At 42.8% G+C, this 13,536-nt stretch overlaps 1 protein-coding gene across 10 annotated transcripts in view; it reads left to right on the top strand.

Moving 5' to 3' along the window:
* The first annotated feature begins 1,465 nt into the window (after nucleotides 1–1,465).
* Nucleotides 1,466–13,536, top strand: part of LOC138738824 (actin remodeling regulator NHS-like) — a 443,489-nt gene continuing 431,418 nt past the window's right edge. For 4 of the 10 annotated variants that reach the window (XR_011341789.1, XM_069889836.1, XM_069889840.1 and 1 more), the window contains exon 1: nucleotides 1,467–1,885. Coding sequence is in view for 7 of the 10 variants with exons in the window: in XM_069889836.1 (XP_069745937.1) it covers nucleotides 1,609–1,885 (277 nt within the window). In the remaining 3 variants the exon portion in view is untranslated. Of the gene's footprint in view, nucleotides 1,886–13,536 lie in introns of all 10 variants that reach the window. The other 6 variants (XR_011341787.1, XM_069889835.1, XM_069889838.1 and 3 more) reach the window with 3 other exon arrangements.

Here is a 13,536-nt window from a genome sequence, read left to right as displayed (position 1 = left end):
ACTAGTCACCGATCTCCAGGCAGCATATTTTTGGTCCACTACTACACTCTGCTTTCTACCTGCAAGCCAATTTTTTAATCACAAAGTTCCATGATCTTTCTGGGGGACATTGTCAAATGCCTTACTAAAATCCATAAAGACCACATCTAATGCCCTTCCTTCATCAATTTCTTTTGTTACCTCCTCAAAAAACTCAATTAGGCTTGCAAGGCCTTCACAGAGCCATGCTGACCATCATTGAGTGGACTCTACTTCTCCAAATGCTCATCAATCCTATCTTTAAGAATCCTCTCCAATAGTTTACACATTAAAGATGTAAGACTCACCAGTCTATAATTCGCAGGATTCCTTTTTTAAACAAATGGTCCACAGTTGCTATCCTGCAAACCTCCTGCACCTCTCCTGTGGCCAAGGAGGATGCAAAGATCATTGTCAATGGCCCAGCAATCTCTTTCCCTCCCTTCCCACAGCAACCTGAGGTATATCAAGTCCAACTTCAGGGACATCAATTGTAATGTTTTCAGGAAGATCCAACACTTCCTCTTCCTTCATCTCAAAATAATTCAGCACACAAGCCTGTTCTATTTCCATCTCACCCTGATCAAGGTCCTCTTCTCTGGTGAATACTGAAGCAAAGTATTCATTTAAGACCTCTCCAACCTCCTCCACCTCCAGGCACCTTGCCTCCTTTATTCTTAAGTGGCTCCACCTGCATTCTTGTCATCTGTTCTTCACATGGCATAGAACAGCTTAGGGTTCTTCTTCATCCTACTTGACAAAGCCTTCTCATGTCCCCTTCGAGCTCTCCTAAGTCCTCTCAAAGACGAAATCTTAAAGTTAGAGCTGGCCCCTTGAAGTTGAGAAAATACACATTCACACAAAATGTGGTCGGAGTTTAAAAGTCCCCTGAAAGTCTGTTCATGCTGCGAGGCTGATGAATGTTTTCATCGAGAAATAAGAAGCAAAGACAAGTAAACGAAGAGGATCTGTTAGCAAATTGTGGACAGGCCAGGCAGGCTCCAGGAGTTGGCTGGCTCACACCAACTTCTTGTGTTCGCTCACGGAAACGTGGAGCGATCTCCTGACCGAGGAGGAGACATCAGCGCAGAAAATATCCACCAAGCCTGCACTTCTGTCAGGGGAGCCAGTGATGAAGTCCTTCGGAGGTGTCCCGAAAGCTGCCACAGCACGGGAATCCCAGGCGGCACATGACTCGCAGCCAGAATCACTGTCCGAACTGTTTCAGCTCGGAGCTGTGAGGGTGACGGGAGGTGGAGGGATCGGAGCAGAGCGAGGTGGGTGGGGTGAGGAAGGAGGAGGCGGAGTGGGAATCGCGCCACTCCAGATCCAGATGATCCGCTCCGCGTGTTCCTCGCAACATTTAAAACTTCTTTTAAAAAAAAGGCACCGAAACGACCACTGATGATCGCAAAGGCGGAGAGAGGCTGGGCTGCTCTCGGCGAAGTGGCGGGGGTGTAGAATGCCGTTCCCCGCAAGGTTGCAGTGAGGAGCGGGCGGGGACGGGGGGAAGGAGAGAAGGAAAACTTTCGTCCGGCTCTCCCATTTATTCTCCCGCATCTTGCAGCCGGAGAGACAGAGAGGAGAGACATGCCTTTCCCCAAGCGCATCTGCGAGCCGCTGATCCTGACTCGCCATGGCTCTGCTGAGCGGCCCCGAGTGTTTGAAGAACTGCCCGCTGTCAGCAACCACACGCTGGCCCGCACCCTGGGGCAGCTCGCCCAACTGGCCCAGCACGCCTGCGGACTCTTCCAGGAGATCGAGGACGAGCTGCTGGGAGTCCAGCGCCGGCTCGGTACCATCCAGCGGAGGATCAGCGACATCGGGGCAGCCGTGAACGCTCTGGACCCCCGGCAGGAAACAGTGCGTAAGTGGAGGTTTCTGTCAGATTTTCCGATTGAAGATGTGTTTGTACCGAGCGCGCATTTTTGGTCCTGTCCATCTGAAACCCACCCCTACCCCTGTCCGCCGCGAACTGAAGTGCGGTTGTCTTGTCACTCGGTTTGGGGGGAACCTCCCCTTAATCCGCGCTCGTCCCCGCCACTTCTGTTCGCGTGTTTTGTTGGATGATGGACGGGGGTCCCCCACCGACCATTCACTCCAGGCATTTGGGGAAAGTTTGGGGGATCTGCCTGTGAGGAGATGGTGCCGGGACTGTTTGCTTCAGGAGTGTGATCACGTGTTGTGTCAACGTGATACTATTTTCGGACTTTCCCTCGACCCCACCTCTCCGCTCGGCGTCCGCAGAAGCAGTGGCCTCCGGTGTGGCCGCTCTCCCCGCCCGCCATTCGATAAACTCCTCCCGACCACCGCAAACACTCGGCCACCTCGGGGCTTCCTGCAGCCTGGCTCTCTCACTTTCCCCACGACTTTGGGCTTCGCGCTCCTTGGCCAGTTGCCGCTGCCTCCGGCAGGTTGTTGGTGGAGATCCGCCTCGACGCTGGGCTCCGAACGGGCGATGCTGATGTTGAGCAGGTGCCACGAACCTCGGGCCAGGGAGGTGGAGAGGCGTGAAGAGCAAGGGCCGCCTCCCTGCCCGGGAAGGAGAGAGAGAGAGCCTCGGCTCTGAGCGTTGGCTCAAAGAGCACTGGTTTGTGTGAGAAACAGCTTGAAAGAAAGTAACAGGCTGGGCTGGAAATCACCCGGTCCTTGAAATGAGTGTCCCCACTCCGACTTTGTCACCAAACATCGGAGGGAGCGAAAACACAACGTGCAGCGGGAGATGCGGATTTTATGCCATTGGAGCAAACCTGTTCTGAAGTGACAAACACACATTTCCCATTTGACTTAGTTCCTGTTAGACGGCGCGTGTGGCCATTCCGTGAAGAGAAACCTGCAGGGTCGATGTCAGTGCTTTTCCTTCGAGTTGCTGAAATGTACCTTTTAAGGCAAAGAGAGAGGAAACCACCCCCCCCCCCCGCCCCCGCCCCGGCCCGGCCGGCAGTAAGATACCACGCAGAGGGCTGGCCATGTCAAGCAGTTGCGAGCGCGAATCTGGAATACACGTCCTTTGGTATTGGAGAGATGAAGTTGGTCTGCCCCTGTTAAAGTTTGTCAGGGTTTCTGGTGGGTTTCCAGCCCCTCTCAGTGAACACGAGTCGGTGTTAGCAGGCTGTCTCTTTGTGCCGATGGTATTTGAAGCGCACTGTTTTGTTGAGGCTCTGTGGCTGGAGGGAGCACGCAGCGAGCGAGCGATCAACTCAGTTGACAGGGTGACGGGGCGTTTTTGATGCCCCCCCCCCCCCCACACACCCACCTTTCCCCCAAATCCCCACCACAACCCCCAACCAAACTTGAGAAGGTCCTAAGAACATGAGTGAACATTAGAGAAGACTTAACACTAGCTCAGAGCTTCCCACTCACCCGAGCCAGTGGCGCCTCCTTCAAAAAGAATGAGAGCGGGTCCCATCAGCTGAGGACCTGCGATCAACCAACCGACCGAGTGACATCACTTCAGTTTAGTATGGTTCAAATTCTCCCAATGTTCCCCCCCACCCAGTTTACCCGATCCCGGCTCCCAACCTTGCCCTGTCAGACTGGAACTAACCAAAGGTTAAAGTGACAGTTCATTTTTCAAACCATCCCACCCAGACTGTTGGAATCCAACCCTTTCAACCCTTCCCCCCACCCCTCACTCCTCCTTTGCTTCAATTCTGGAAGGTTGTTTAGATAGGAACGTAAGGACTGTGCTCAAATCAGTTGATCAGGCAACTTTTCATGTAAATCGATACAGAATTTAAATAGCCATGACAGGCTAATTAATGCCAGTCGTTTGATAATTGCCTGATTTGTTGCTGGCATTCTGATGTTTTCAAGGCTGGTGTTGTATTGAGTTAATCATTTGAATGGATACCATCATGGATTTATGGAGCCTTCAGTAAGATGGGACCCAGTGCTGACATCATACCAGATAGAGGATTGTATTTATAAATCTTATCAAAACCAACAGAAATCTGGGATGGTTCAAAATGACACTTCATATGTGCATATGTCAACATACTTCAGTTAACCTATCCAGACATCCAAAAAAAAATGCAAATCCTCCTAAGTACTTCCACACACAGGCAGAAAGACCCCACTGTGACGAATGGCTGAAGGGATACTGTTTTTCATGTTACTCAAAAGTTTGACTTGATTACAATCAGTCATCTTTGAGGCAGCTGGAAACTTGGATTGCTAGCTTATACTATTATGCTGAGCTGAACATGATTTTGTCCAGGGAATAATTCAAATAATGTGGGGTTTTTTTTTGTTTCTTGTGTATCCACTGTACATTGGACTCTGAGTGGAAAAATTGACAGCTATCTTCAAGAAAGAACAATTTATTAATAATGTCCAGACAGTCCAGTATGTACATCTTAAATCATTAGTAATTCCAACTTGTTTGAGTTGGCTCGAAATTTTTCTCTGTGCATACCAGATGACGATGGTCCTGGTTTGATTTCTGACAAAATGATGCTAGTCCCTGCCTGAGCCATCACCATAAGTAAGAAGTGGCACAGTGAAGTAATGGGGTTGCTGCTGGGACTTGTTGTGAAACTGCTTTGAAAGTATGAAGCCATTATCATTATAAATATAAATGCTGGGGGGGGGGGGGGTTCAAACAAAATTGTGTGACTTTCTAAGATTATTTTAGGGATTTGAATAGAGTGCTCTTGTTACACAACTCCAGAAGGCTATAAAATCTAATTCCCATGAGTGAAAATACTTTCTGACTCAAGCCTGCATAAGAGCTTCTCAAAAGATTTGAAATGTGACTCCAACTTCACTGACCTATCTGTTCTCAACTAAGATACTGGCAGGGTGCTACAACAGACAAAGATGTATGGTACCTATGATAAGATGGGAAACATGTCTGAGGTTCCTCAGACAGAGAAAAATATGAGCGAAAATCATGATCTTGGGAAGGGAGAAGCCCAGATCTGGTGGTGATGCCTACTCCTTCCACAAGGGGTAAAGAGGTCTGTAGATTTGTACTGCCTTGGATAGCCTGTCCATGACTAATGTCTGAGGAGGTGGCCAATAGCTATCAAATTTTAGCCTGCAGTCTAAATGAAGAGAATAGAGTATGGGGCTTGTAGGTTAATTGGGGTATTTGGGTGGCAAAGACTTGGGGGCTGGAAGGGCTTGTTACTGTGCTGTATCTCTTTTTAAAAAAAAAAGTAGCCATGAAAGGAGACAGGTTCTCTTTGGCACAGTGGTGACACAGATAGTAGAGATGCTGCCTCACCCAATGACCCAGGCTCAATCCTGATGGGTGCTGTGTGGAGTTTGCATATACTCCCTGTGCCTGCGTGGGTTCCCCCATGTTTCTTCCATCATCCCAAAGACGTGATTTAGTCAGTTAACTGGTCCTTCATATGCAGGGGAGTCATATAATGATAGAAATGTGGAGAGAATAGGTTACAGGGGAAATTAATGGAATCACTCAGTGAACTGACATACAGTTAATGGCCTGCAATTGCCTCCTTCTAGGTTGTAAAGAAACGTGGCGTGAAGTAAGGAAGGCAAACCCCATTCGTGATATGTTAGTCACACGCCACTATATACAAGAAACATTAATGATCACTGCCTGAATGACAGAAGCACATAAATACTGGGTCTGGGATGAAAGGTTGTCTTTTCTCGGTTACCTGAGTCTGTTAAATTCTATGATCACATATCAAACACTTGCATGTATGTCTGCTGGAGGCGTAAGGTCTGTACCCTGTGTATACTTTGCATCTCAGAAATTGTTGCTGAATTCTGCAGAGTAAGATTCTTGAGTTCTGAAGGAACTCAAACAGCTGCAGCAGGGAAGATATCTAAAGATGCAAGTTCAAAGAGTCTTGGGGAGTTTTGAAGTTCATCTATTACCACTTAAAGTGGATCTTGTTTAAAGTGTATGGTCAATATGTAATTGAAAGAATCAGCCGAAACACTCTATTTGGTTCTCAAGTTTCTAGAAGACTAGTGTCTGAAAAAAGGTCTTTGAAATATACTTAGTTTATTGTCAACATTGGATCAATAAATATTAGTATGACAGGACTAAAAAAAATACTGGCAGATGACTAAATCTTTTGCAGTGCTGGTAACATCTGGAGATTTAAATTTTGTAATTATATCATCAGTTACTTTTAATGGCCATTTTTGCCTGCCGAGGCTATCAAGTCAACTGATCATAAATTATTCGCTAAATTAAAATGCCATTGTTTTCATTGGGAGCTAGACTGTGGGTGTGTCCTGGGAATAGTCATTGAGTCTTGATAGTATTTTTCATAAATGTCTGCAATTCTTAGCCTTGAGGAAATCATGCAGAATAAATACAAAAGGGAAAATAAATTTCCTCAATGATTATATTTTATGGCTGGATTTAAGAATGTGATCTTTGAATGAATGAATGAATCACAGCAAATTCAGATTTGTCTCAGAACATTAGTCTGGTTCACAATAAATATTCTTTTCCGGCCCAATTGTAATTATAAATGCAATAATAAAAAGGATAATAAGAAATGTTGTTATAATATAAATGCCAGTGGCTTCCCCATTTAGAATTTTTGATGATCAACATAAATGTGAGCCCTGATGGTGTGTGGATTTATACTGTGAAAGGTGAGGGGGTTTGATTTGTTTTGTAAAGTGTGTGTGTGTAATTTTGGAGAGTTTTTCTATCTATTTCTGTGAAAAAAAATTAAAATATTTTTTTTTTAAATTCCCAATTTTTCATGAAATGGTAGTACGAAATGGTGCCTCAGTCACTACTGCATTATCACTGTGAATAATCACTGATTCTTTAATTAAGCTGTGCCGTGTGTAGTCTATGTAATGCTGTTATAGAGGATTGAATGATACATTTACAAGGATAGCATCTGTTTTCAGACTGTACTGTCATTGCTCTACTACAAAACAGTGAATGCCCTCTGTGGGGGGGTGGGGGGCGGGTGGGGGGGGGGGAGGGAGCGGCTGGGAATATGAGAGTTCGTGCTTTTCTCCAGGATGTAGATGCATGCCCTTCTGCTTAAAGATGTATGACAAATTCAGATTAACCTTAGAACAGTAGTCTACTTCACAATGAATGGATCCTTTATCATTAACAAAACAAAAATTTTAGGGGGGGAAAAAATTATGCCTGGTTGTATTCACATTTCAATACCTTACACCTTTCAAGGGCATTTTGTTTGGGCATTTCCCTACAAACACAGAACTGCCTTCCTATTGCATTTTGTCACTATTCCAACAGCACCTTGCTGCAAGGGTCAACTCTTTGTTGCCAGGAGTGGATAAGCAGGCAAAAAATTGATAGTATATTCACAAGTTCTAGTACTCATTCACTTTTAAATATATAGCACAGTGATTTGCTTGTCAAGCATTAAAAATTGGTTGAAAGCCAGATCAGCAAGATCATTTCAAGTGCTGTGTGCTCAGACTGAAGCAGCTGGCACTCTACCCCAAGAATAACAACGTATACTCAACTGCATACGGTGTATATCCTGTTGGATATGTTTGTCCTATACTCCATGTAGTTTGTAATAAGGGGAGTGAACAATCAAAGTATCTCAATATCATGTAAATTGTATCAAACACCATTCATTTCAAGTTCTTACCAGATGCAGGAGCATTGAGATTCTCTCATACCTGAAAGTGTTTTAAAGCAAACATTCTAAAGTATTAACCATTTTGCTCCTGAACATGTTGACTTTCTAGGATATACAGGCAGCAGCAGAAAGGAAAATTATGCAGGGCATGGGGAACCCTTCTCCCACACCCCACACGAGATGGTGGAAAGAGTCTGGGATATAAGATGTCTTTGGTGCTGATAAATTGTGATGGTATTCTTCTGTTGACACTGTGGTTTGCTGGACAACATGGACCTGCAACAATTATAATCAATATAATTTTTTACCTTCTGACATTGTGGCCACTTGAGGCACTGAACCAGTTCAAATCAGGATTGATGGGGTTAAACTCAAAATCATCTTTGTCTTGGGCTCAGAGATTGAGGGGAGATTTTAACATTTAGTTGCCAGTCCTTAATATATGCAAGAATATTTGCTGCCATTTATACTCACCTCTGCATTTCTGATTCCTGAATGAAGGCAATTAATAATGATACTGTAATGAGTTTTATTGCCAAAACATATGCACCAAAATTTTCTGCAGCTAAATGGGTATTTTGTCAATTAAAAAAAACTTAATAGCATACTTTAAATTAAAAAAAATACAAAAGATAGATAACAAATATTCAATAGCCAATGTGCAAGAAAATTACTGGTGTTACAGTAGTGCAGACAGTCATTTTTGTGATGTTGGAACAGTTGAGGATTAGTGTAACCAGGGAAGGTTCAAGACCCTGAAAGCTGTTGGAAAGAAACTGTTCTTGAACCTAGAGGTGTTGCTCTTCAGGTATCTCTACCTTCTACTTGATTGTGACCAGGGTGATGGGGGTTCTTTATGATGTTGTCTGCCTTCTTAAAGCAGTGCATCACATAAATATCTGCAGTAGATGGGAGGTCAGAACCTGTGATGGCTAGCCTACCTTCTGCATTCCTGGGCATTCAAATGAACAAACTAGGCAATGATGCAGCCAGTCAGAATACTTTCCACAATGCACCTGTGGAAGTCTGATGAACTATTTGACAACATGCTCAGACTTCTTAGGAAGTGTAGAAGTTGGCAGGCCTTCTTTATAGTTTCCTCCATGTGTTGGCTCCAAGAGATGTCTTCTGGTATATGGACTGCCAAGAATTTAAGCTACTAGCGCTCTCTACCTTTGTCTCATCGATGCAGATAGATGTGGGGTCCCTCAGCCTCCCTTTCCTAAAATAAACAATAAGCTCATTATTCTTAGTGGCATTGAGAGCAAAATTGCTGTTCTGGCACAACCCAATCAGATTTTCGATCTCCATCCTGTATTCTTATTCATCATTTCTAGTTATTTGACCAACAACGGTGGTGTGATTAGCAAATTTATGGATTGAGTTACAGCTGAACTTGGTTAATGAAGTCAAGGGTATACAGGGAGTAGAGTCGGGGACTAAGCATGCATTCTTGGAGTGCCCCTGAGAGGTGATGGTCAGCGAAGAGGTTGCCAATACAACCAGTGACCAATCTTCCCACACAAGTTTAGAGCCATTGATGAAGGACAAATTCCTCCTGCAGATATTTTATCTCTAAGTTACTGGGGTGGCTCAGGACAGTTCCTGTAATTTTTGAAATAAGAACAGAAATTGGAGTTCATATTGATGTGTCTGTTGTGGGGTGGAAATTAGAAGTCAATTTAACACCAGTATGACGTAATACAGACATCTTTTCAGCACTACTTAATATTACTGATGTGTTCAAATTAAGTTTGGTTAAAACTGATTCAGTTTCCCACACTAGCCAAATTGCTTTGAGAGCTAGGTGTCACCTATTGCACCAGCCTTTATTTGTTTTTATTTTGCTTTAACAGTATTAACATAAAATGTGTCAAGAATCTATGTACAGAAAACAAAATTTCAAAATGTTACCAGTAGAATTTTAGAGTTAGTATAACAAAACTGCCCTTGATACCTCGATAAGCTCTCTCCTACTACAAAGGGCTCAAATGAAGTCCCATACAGAAAATGAAAGAAGGGACTATAAAAGACATACTAGAGCAATAATGAAATGTAAACAAAGTCAAGTCTCGCTGAGCAGAATAAACTGTTAAGAACTGACTTCCTGGAGCTCGTGTATCAACATTAATAAAGCATCATGAAGCTAACATTAAAACGAATGTACTAAATGGCACCGTGATGCCATTTAGTCACAAAATGGACATTTAGTCACAAAATGGTGCCTTTTAAAAACCTTTGCTCTATGATCAAAGACACCCAGTCATTAGTAAAAGTGGAATCTATTCAATATAAAAGAGCTCCCAGTTTCTCATCTGGACAGCAATGCTATGACTCTGGATAGCTTATCTCTGGACTATGCAGGGAAACCTTGTTTGCATTGCAATAATAAATATTCCATCTGTTAATGGTTTTGAATTGGATAATAACAAATACTATCGAAGTGTTACCATAAGATTCATGGTAACCACACCTTCTTTCAATTTATAATTAGCTGCTGGCAATCTCTTCCCTCTTGAGCACAATTTCAATGTATGAATTAGATTGGTTCTGCAATAATGGCCAGTGCATGAAGCAAGTATTAAGACTGTGAACTTAAGCTCCATGTAAGAAATGTGATCTGCAATGGGCTGTAGTATAAATTAAGCTTAAAGGACAGTGAGGAATGTATCATATAAACCTTTGACTAAATTGGATGTTGATCTTGAAACCCAACAGAATCTATCTTACTTAAATGTAACCTTTTGTACAAGTGTACACACATTTGAAGCTCATCAATCAGCCATCCTGATGCTATAGGATATTGCTACATTCCACAGAACAAGCAAAGCATGCTAAGGTTAGGGGGTGTTCCATTTGGCCTCCATATCCTTGAGAGGAAACTTGCTCAGGTTTTCCCAGTACTAATCAAAATTCAGCAATCCCTGGTGAAAGTGTAGCTTTGAATATCAATATGAGAGACAGCAATTAAGATTCCTGTTTGATTCCCTATGGTGGAAAAGTCTAGCACCACTTCTGGTCAAAGCTACCACTGAATAATATCCAGTTCGGTGAAGTAAGAGCCTCCCTCTTCCACCGTGTATTGTGATCTTAGAGATTGATTATCACGCTCGAATCCTCATCCATTCAGTCTCTGAAATAGCTATGTCAGCAATGACATTGTTTGATTTGATTCACCAGTTCTATCTGTATCACTAAATATATTGGCAGCTGTTGGTAACTAAATGCTTGCACTGCCTCAAACCATGCAATCTGTTGGTTAAGTACAGACCCTGAAGTCACATTCCAGGTGCACTTAAAACCATAAAGTGGCTTTAACAAGAGGATTACCTATGTTCTAATACATTGTCGGGATTGAAGGAAATGGATATTGGCTGGCATTCAGAGAGATGGGGTGATTAGCATACACTTTAATAACTCACATCTGCATTTCATTCTTTTCAGCCCCTTTATTACATGTGGTATTTGGTTTTAGTAAAGACCAGGAGCTGCAATGGAAGTTGATGTCAGCAGCATTGTGCTCTATTGTATACGGCTCAACATCACCATTATGAGCTTTAGCTCTTGAAAGCTGTCTGAGTCAATCATTTCAACCCACATCAGCTACTGGTTATCCCTACTTGTCTATGCCACTGAAGACACAATGCAAGGAAGCAATGAGCCAAAATAAACAAGAATTCTCATTGTTCATATTGGCAGGTTGATCCGTTCCATTGATGTAAGAAATTGCCAGCGGTTCCTATTTACTTCCATCCTCTCTCGTCATTACCATAATGCTGTTTGTGGGACCTGGTGGTTCTCAAATTGGCTGCTGTATTTCTGACCATGTACCATACAACAGTGATTGCAATTTAGAAGAACACACTTCGTCGGTTGTGGAGCACTTTGGATAACCCATTGCCAGGAAAGTCATTCTGAGGTTCTGTCTGCCTTTAACCAATCAATTGGTTATACTCTAAAGGTGAATTTATTTACTGTGATACCACAGTAGTGGGCTGCATAGAAAGGGGCAATGAGTCAGCATACAGGAGGGAGAATGAAATCTTGGTTGAATGGTGTACTAACAACAACCTCGCACTTGATGTCGCCAATGCCAAGAAGCTGATGGTATACTTTAGGAAAAGAAAATGACAGATGTATGATCCATTGATCAGTGGGGGATCAGACATGGAGAGGGTGAGCAAATTTAAATTCCTGGGAGTCACTAACTTGGAGGATCTTTCCTGGACCCAAAATACTAATGTCATTGTGAAGAAAGCTTGTCGATGATTCTACTTCCTCAGGTTCAGTACGTGAAAGGAAGCTTCAGTATGTGAAAGGAAGATGTGTAGTGAAAAGTGTGTTGACTGGCTGAATCATGGCCTGGTATAAGGCACAGTATCTCTGAGCAGAAAGGCCTGCAAAAGGTAGTGTACACTGCCCAGTACATCACAGTCAAACCTCTCCCTACAATTAAGAATATCTGCATGGAATGCTGCCGTCAAAGAGCAAGTTCAATTATCAAGGATCCACACCACCCAGGATATACTCTGTTCTCGCTGCTGCCATCAGGAAAGAGGTGCCAGAAGGCTTGTACCACCGGGATCAGGAACTGCTCCACTATTAGAATCCTAAACCACAGACTCAATCAGAGACATATTTAAGGACTCTTACTTTGCACATTATTTATTGTTGTATTTTTTTGTAATGCAAAGTCAATTTGTTTACATTTCTTTCTTTGATTATATTTCTCTCTTTCGTATACATGTCTTTCTTCTTATGTGCAATTTACAAACACCGATCAGTAAAAGTTCTGCCTGGCGCACAGGAGAACAAAATCTCCTGGTTGGATGGGATGTCATGTATGTAATCTGACAATAAATTTGAACTTTGAACTTGACTTCAATCTTTCACCAGGGGAAGTATCACACATATCTCACTCTATCCTTGTGTGGCACTTCATTGTCTGACAACACTTGGTGGATAGCCAGCCACAGTTGCAAACCTGACTGAAGAATAATCTTCAGATAACTGCATCCTCTCAAAATAATGCAGTTAAAAAAATGTTGGTGACATTTTTGCATGTGAGTATTTTATCATCAGGGTATTTCTATTGGATAATGATCCCTGGTGAGGTCAAAGCATAACTCCAATTAAATAAGGCTTTCATTATACACTATTGCATTATATTTATTTTGTCTGAATATTTTACATTCTGTTTAAATATGTTGATAGGCACCAACTGGGGTGGCTTGGGGGGGGGGGGGCGGAGGGGGCGAGAGTGGGGTGTAATTAATAAAGAGACTTGGTTTCAGGAAAATAGTTACTTCTTTTAACACTTACTGTGAGCCTGATAATACTATCCAGTATTTTCAATTTCAGGGAGAATATGATCATACTTTTTGCAGAGAGAGTGATAGCCATGTATGTTGAAGAGTACAACTTCACAGTCTGTATGACCAGGGAGAAGGTATACTGAAATACTGTATGACCAGGGAGAAGGTATACCGAAATACTGTATGACCAGGGAGAAGGTATACCGAAATACTGTATGACCAGGGAGAAGGTATACCGAAATACTGTATGACCAGGGAGAAGGTATACCGAAATACTGTATGACCAGGGAGAAGGTATACCGAAATACTGTATGACCAGGGAGAAGGTATACCGAAATACTGTATGACCAGGGAGAAGGTATACCGAAATACTGTATGACCAGGGAGAAGGTATACCGAAATACTGTATGACCAGGGAGAAGGTATACCGAAATACTGTATGACCAGGGAGAAGGTATACCGAAATACTGTTTGGCAATTATATTTTCAAAGATTTATGTTTGACATGAGAATAATCAAATATTTATATTATGTTGTTTCTCTTTTAAAAATCCCTTTTGGTCATTCTGAAACTGCTAACTCCTCTCTTGGGCATAATTCCTATTTATGAGCATGAAAGATTAAGTGAA

The sequence above is a fragment of the Narcine bancroftii genome, chromosome 7, assembly GCF_036971445.1.
Source record: "Narcine bancroftii isolate sNarBan1 chromosome 7, sNarBan1.hap1, whole genome shotgun sequence".
Classification (NCBI taxonomy): Eukaryota; Metazoa; Chordata; class Chondrichthyes; order Torpediniformes; family Narcinidae; genus Narcine; species Narcine bancroftii.
Note: the sequence above shows the minus strand (reverse complement) of the source record. Positions and strands in the feature narration are given on the sequence as shown.